This window comes from Pyxicephalus adspersus, chromosome 1, assembly GCF_032062135.1.
Source record: "Pyxicephalus adspersus chromosome 1, UCB_Pads_2.0, whole genome shotgun sequence".
Lineage (NCBI taxonomy): Eukaryota > Metazoa > Chordata > Amphibia > Anura > Pyxicephalidae > Pyxicephalus > Pyxicephalus adspersus.
The window spans coordinates 45,286,994-45,293,198 of NC_092858.1; the positions used below are offsets into that span (position 1 = coordinate 45,286,994).

The 6,205-nt window shown below is 37.4% G+C and overlaps 1 protein-coding gene and 2 non-coding genes across 5 annotated transcripts in view; all 3 read left to right on the plus strand.

Moving 5' to 3' along the window:
• KANSL2 (KAT8 regulatory NSL complex subunit 2) overlaps positions 1 to 6,205 on the plus strand; it is a 7,510-nt gene extending 1,305 nt beyond the window's left edge. For 2 of the 3 annotated variants that reach the window (XM_072409510.1, XM_072409527.1), the window contains 8 exons: positions 526 to 704; positions 1,445 to 1,562; positions 2,633 to 2,796; positions 3,305 to 3,471; positions 3,713 to 3,809; positions 5,062 to 5,315; positions 5,389 to 5,559; positions 5,854 to 6,205. In XM_072409510.1, coding sequence (XP_072265611.1) covers positions 526 to 704; positions 1,445 to 1,562; positions 2,633 to 2,796; positions 3,305 to 3,471; positions 3,713 to 3,809; positions 5,062 to 5,315; positions 5,389 to 5,559; positions 5,854 to 5,973 — 1,270 coding nt within the window. In that variant the 3' untranslated portion in view covers positions 5,974 to 6,205. The remainder of the gene's footprint in view (positions 1 to 525; positions 705 to 1,444; positions 1,563 to 2,632; positions 2,797 to 3,304; positions 3,472 to 3,712; positions 3,810 to 5,061; positions 5,316 to 5,388; positions 5,560 to 5,853) is intronic. The other variant, XM_072409518.1, reaches the window with a different exon arrangement.
• On the plus strand, positions 4,375 to 4,503 carry LOC140321907 (small nucleolar RNA SNORA2/SNORA34 family). The gene has a single exon (XR_011919033.1). It is a non-coding gene; the product is annotated as a small nucleolar RNA SNORA2/SNORA34 family (small nucleolar RNA).
• LOC140321905 (small nucleolar RNA SNORA2/SNORA34 family) lies at positions 5,650 to 5,784 on the plus strand. Its single transcript, XR_011919032.1, has one exon. It is a non-coding gene; the product is annotated as a small nucleolar RNA SNORA2/SNORA34 family (small nucleolar RNA).

Below are 6,205 nucleotides of genomic sequence, written 5' to 3' on the forward strand. Positions count from 1 at the left end.
TGTCTGTATCATTTGCACCCCTATGTAATGTACAGAGCTGTGTAATATGTTGTCGCTATATAAATACTGTTTAAAAATTATAAACCATCCAAAAACTGAGTCTATCGACTCCCGTGCTTTCTTGGTTTCCCTTTTCCCATTCCATCCAGTGTTATACTATCCTCCTCCTTCCTCATATCACCAGATCTTTCATTGTGCAGGACTGAGATCAGGTGATGTCTTTCAAAAAAAAAAAACAAATAGTAGTAGTATCCCTGCACATGCAAGAAGGAAAGCCCCTAGATGACACGTGTCTTGTTGAAGACATTGCATTTCTTTTTCTGCTTTGCAAAAACTCAAGCTTAGCTTCCTGTTTGCATTTTCTCTATAACTGAGCTGTGCATCTGTGCAGCCTAGTGTACATTCTCAACAAAACTTGGTGCTGAAATGTCTTTAGTGTTGTGTGTGGGTTTTTTTTTTCTTATGATTGTGCATTGTATAGTGGAATTTTTTTTAATATAACCTATTAACATTTTACTATTACAGAATGTCTTTCTGTGCTGAGCATGCACAAAGAAATGCACTGGCTCTTCAGACGCAAATGAAAAAGTCAAACACAGGGACATCCAGTGAATCCTTATTGTACCAGTTAAGTTCTTATGCACGTGGTGAACTGGGTACACAAAACCAGGAAAGCAGCCGAAATGAGTCCAGCCGGATACTTGGTATGTTACCTACTTTTACTGTGACAGTGATAATCTTAGATTGTAAATTATTCTAGGTAGAGTCCTCCCCTCCTTCTGTGTCACTGTCTTAATCTGTCTGTCATTTGCATCCCATTTTTAATGTACGGCGCTGTGTAATATGTTGGTGCTATATCAATCCTGTTTATTATTAATAAAAATACTTGGTAGTGGGGAGGGATTTTCTTGGCTGGACTACAATTTATTTGTGTTTGCCAGTGTCCAGCCCTCCTATAGATGCCTGAAAGACTTCCTGTTGTCCCTTTTTGGACTCCAAATAAAGGACATTTGAACAAAATCCCTATTTATGGGATTGCTTACAACTATATGTATAAGTGTAATGTGATTAGTAATTTATCTAGTTTTTTTTTTTTTTTTTTTTAATGAAACCTTAAAACCCATGATAGGGGACAGTCTTAGAGAAGTGTGTTGACTTGGTGGTTATTAGAATGAAGATTTTTTTTTATGGGCTTCTGATCAGTCTCATTTGGTTAGTCTGTTCAATGGGAATTACAGTGCACAATATTTAGTAATTTCTGAATACTGTTACATAAATACTTAGGTTACAATATTTTAAATTTGTGTTTACAAGGACCAAACCATGAATCCAATATTCCAGTTATAGTAATTTTGCTATGATTTACACATAGTAGCTTATTGTACTTGTCTAGTGATTGTAGTTAAAATAAAAAGTTTTACATCGAGTTTTTATTGATCTAAAGTAGATGAAGACAGCTGCAGTGATAGCGATCATGAGGCAGTCACCGTGGATCAGACATGGATGGGAGACCTTGATAGTGAAGCCGACAGCTTGGACAGTGATCAGGAGGACCCTCTGAAGTAAGTAAAACTTTAACTCCTTATTAAAAAAATGTATTTTTATTAGGAGGGGACAGGTGTCATGACCTAGTTTATCTGGTTTCTTTTCATGATTTCTGGTAGGCATTGGTTTGTACTTGCTAAACGTGGCCCATGGAAGGAACAACAATGACTGAAATGGCCATGGGTGCCCAAAACTCATTAATACATAGAGGAACTAAACTCAAAAACACCGAAAACAAACAAAAAAGAAAAACTTACCTTTAATCCCGCAGCGCAGTCGATCAGTCTGGGGGTCTTGTCCATCGGGTCCTGGTATCCCTCTTCAGGCCGGCGCTGCCATCTCCTCTTCTTCCGAGTTCTTCCTACTATGTCACCCGACCCAGGTGTGAGATCGGGTGACATAGCTAGGGAAATAAATCTGCCCTTTCGTCAAAGGGGGGGGAAAAAGCGATCTCACAAATGCGCAATGAGATCGCCTTTTTGTTTTTCCCCCCTTTTGACGAGAGGTGCTCTGGCATGCGCAGAAGGAGCCACCCAAGAGCCTCCCCGGATGCATGACGTAGGTATCACGGGAGGCTTTGCACTCCTATTCATTCTTTAAAATACAAACAAATCTCTACATTCCCTTTTAATAAACGGGTCAAGTAAATATTGCTGTCCTGCCTTTAGGAAACAAGGCTGTGTTTCATTTTGGGATTGTTTTAATGTAACATTGTGCCATAACCTTAAGGCATAGAGCACCCTGAGCATGCAGGCAGCTGTGACTGTAGGGATCACAGCCGCTATAGTGCTTCAACCCCTATTTAATGTACAGCACTGTGTAATATGTTGGGGCTGTGTTGTAGTATGTAGACCCTTCTAGAACAAGTGGTTGTGGGAGCTTGGTAGAGGTTAAAGCCACAAAAAAACTCTCTTTTGAAAGATCATGTAAACAAAGGCTTATTGTTAAATCAGTTGTTTTTAGAATTAATTGTTAAATATACATATGTTAGGTGGCTTTGTTTGAAGGCTGATATTTATCTTCTACCTTTTCAGTTTAGGTATGTGTTTTATTGGAGGTGTAATAATAATATTTTTGTTTAATGTAGGCATGCCGGAGTGTACACCGCAGAGGAAGTCACCCTCATAATGCGTGAAAAGCTTATTCGTTTACAGTCCCTTTATATTGATCAGTTTAAGCGACTACAACACTTGCTGAAGGAAAAAAAAAGAAATTACTTGCATGGTGTTAAAGGTGAACATGAACGTTTAGGTATGTATACGTTTTAATGACTTAAATGCACACATACTATAAACAGGCATTCCTTTGGTGTTGCATTTTCCTTGTTAATGGTTTATGCCTTATAATATGACTGACTACTATTTTTTAATATAATTAAAAGGCCTAAACTACTTCCACTTTTGAAATGCTTCATTTCCCCTGACACCAGCCATACAAATATTCTTTTGCTGCATAGAACATTACTCTGCAAAAGCCACTTGTAATGTGTGGGCATAAACTTGCACTAAGCAAGCACCTATGTCTAAATTTTATCAAAGGAAGGATCCCAGTCTGTAGAAGTGAATTATCTTTTCCTGACCTTCTTAGGACTGTGACCAGTCTAGCTGAATCTAAAGTTCTTACAAGAAGCATTGCATGCATTCATGGTTCTCATGTACATTTCAGCATCTCATTTATTCACTTTTCATTTATTACATCTTATTTACATTTGTTTGTAGCCTATTGTGGTGGTCAGTATCTTGTCTCTCCCGTACCTTAGGGAGTAGTCTACTTACTGGACCTGAAGGATTGGCTTCAAAAGAACGGGACAATCTGAAGAAACTAAAAGCACTACGCAGATACAGAAAGCGATATGGAGTAGAAGCTCTATTGCATCGTCAGTTAAAAGAACGGCGTATGTTGGCTACAGAAGGTGTATCCCAGCAGGTATATCTTTATTACTTTTACAGTAGTGGTCGGTTCTGATCCCAAGTCTGTCCCCAGATAGAGCGCAGTTCATATTTTTTGTTTATTTTCCTTATGTTAGCCTATGCTAACTTTTGCCCATTTACTGTTTGATTCTGGATTACTAGTTCTTTCTCTAAAGATGCTGTGTAATATGTATTATTTAAGCAACTTGTCTGTGTTTTATGTAACATTTTTGATTTGTGCTTGTGTAATTTACCAGGCTCACACCACCAGATCTAGTCAGCGTTGCCTGGCCTTTGTAGAAGATGTGCGTTGTTCCAACCCAAGTCTTCCAATGACTAGACACTGCCTTTCACGTATCCTTTTTGATTGACTAAAGATTGATAGCGGTTACCTGAAGTACATCTCACCTCATCTGCTGTCACAATTAATATTACTGTATATAAACTTGGCATTAGTTAAATAAAACAAGACAGGATAGGAATTTTACCCTCCCTGACAAGGGCTCATTCACACCATACCTTACATGTTTTATGCAATTAAATGGGCTGCTGATGCATTTGAAATAGCACCTATACTATTTTTACAGCATCTACACATTGCAATTTGCTGCCCCCTAGTCATCTGTCTGATTAGTAACTTAAAATAGTTACTACCTATGTGGACTAGTTTGATGCTCTATCTTTAAAGGGTAACCATGTTTCCTGCAATTCCCTATTTACATGTCTCAACAGCTTTTTTGGTATTTTGAGACTACTGACTGAAAGCAAAAGATTTCACAGTTTCATAGGCTGGGCAATAGAATTTTATGGTGTAAAAAATGTAACTTATACATAACTGTAAAACTTGTAATTAACTATAAATATGTTCTTTATTGGAGACCTAAAAGTACATTTCTTCTGGCAGCTAGTCTGCAAAGCAATGGCCCTGAATCAAGGCTGACAGCTTGTTGCTGTGAGTTTCAAACAGGAGCCTACAGAAATTCTTCCTGTGGTCTGTTAACTGTGCTATTAACTTGCAGCCCAGTGAATTCAGATGGAAGAAACATACATTGGCTGCAAGGCACTCAGTCGGGGTGACTTGCATATACACTTGTACACTTGAAATGTATAATATGCTTAAAACAAACGTGTTTTTGTTTGCTTTAATTTTCTGTACATTAAGCATTAAACATTCTGGCCCTTTTTTAGGATATAAAAAATATCATATTGGATAATATTGTGTCCAGAAATGTTTTGATTCCTTTTATGGCTATTAGAAATGATATTTATTATTCAATTTAGTTGACCAAAGTACTAATGGAATCCCCTTCCCTGTTTCTTTTTGAAAATGTTTAGCAAATATTGGCTAAGACTAAATTTTATAGCTTGGTTTATAAAGTAGCAGTTTAATGAAACTGTATTCTGCTTTTCTACTTTGTTATATTACTAAAGGAGTAGATTTTTGAGGTTTTCCATAATTTAACACAATTTTTCTTTGTAATCTGTGGAGTTTGATTTTTTTTTTTTTTTGACATGTTTACTGAAACTTGGGTACACGGTTTCTTTTTCCCATGCTAGTATAATTTACTAATGTTTCCTGTCATTTCTTTAACATGAACCTGTGCAGATATTTGTCAGGACAGTAATCAGGTTCTTTTTAAGATGTGTGCAGGCTCTGAAGAAGTTCCATGTAACAAATCACTCCCAGTTAGCCTGTCGGAAGAACCTTGTTGCCCATTGCACTATCGGTTACCATCGCCAATGTACAAGTCTGAACCAGTGTTGCCTGCTCCGGAACAGATGGATATGGCTCCCATGGAGCTTTATTTGAGTACGGCTGAATTGCAGCCTACAGAGAACCTACCCCTTGAATTTAGTGATGTGAGTCCTGGTGTGCAATTTTTTTTCTTCTTCTGACAATTATGCTGTTTCTGATCATTTTTTCTTTTTCTAGGATCTTGATGTAGTAGGGGATGGCATGCAGTGTCCACCATCTCCTTTGCTGTTTGACCCATCTGCAGACATTTCCAGAACGCCAATTGACATTCTGGCTGATGATACGGAACAGAACTGTACAAGTCACACTTTACTGCCAGCAGACTCGCTGGTAGGATCTATTGGACAGGTATATATATATAAATTAGAGGTTGCTTTTTTACATTAACTAAAAGGTATAGATTTCCAAATGAAATATGACTTTGTTGTATAAATTAACATCGCCCTGAATCAAGGCTGGTGGCTTGCTGTAGCTTCTGGTTTCAAGCAGGTGCATAAAGTAACTTCTTCCTGTGGTCTGTTGGCTGTGAAAATTATATACATGACCAAGCCAATTCAGTTGGAAGAAATAATGGCATTTAAATTTCATTTTAAAATAACCATATAACAGGAAGTTATTAATATATTTCCCTTTCTTCTTCAGAGTCAAGTCCATTCACCAGAAGAATTTGTTGCACAAATAACAGATCCAGTGGGGGATGATGCAATAACAGCAACCATGTCCAAAGCCAATGGGAATGCAGAAAGCTCCTCTTTTGGTTGAGTTTAGTTTCATGTTAGGCTTGTAACTGTGTCATCATGTTTTATTTGCAATTCTATTTTCTACCTAGATTTGAAGGCGAGGTACAACCACTTAGTTATGTTAGGTCTCTACTGACTGTAAAAAGAGTATTATCACATCTGATGTATAAAAAATATCTACAGGTCATCACTTTCAGACACTGTACATTTAAGAAAATGTCTTTATAAATTAAAATTTGGCCAATTCTTTGGAG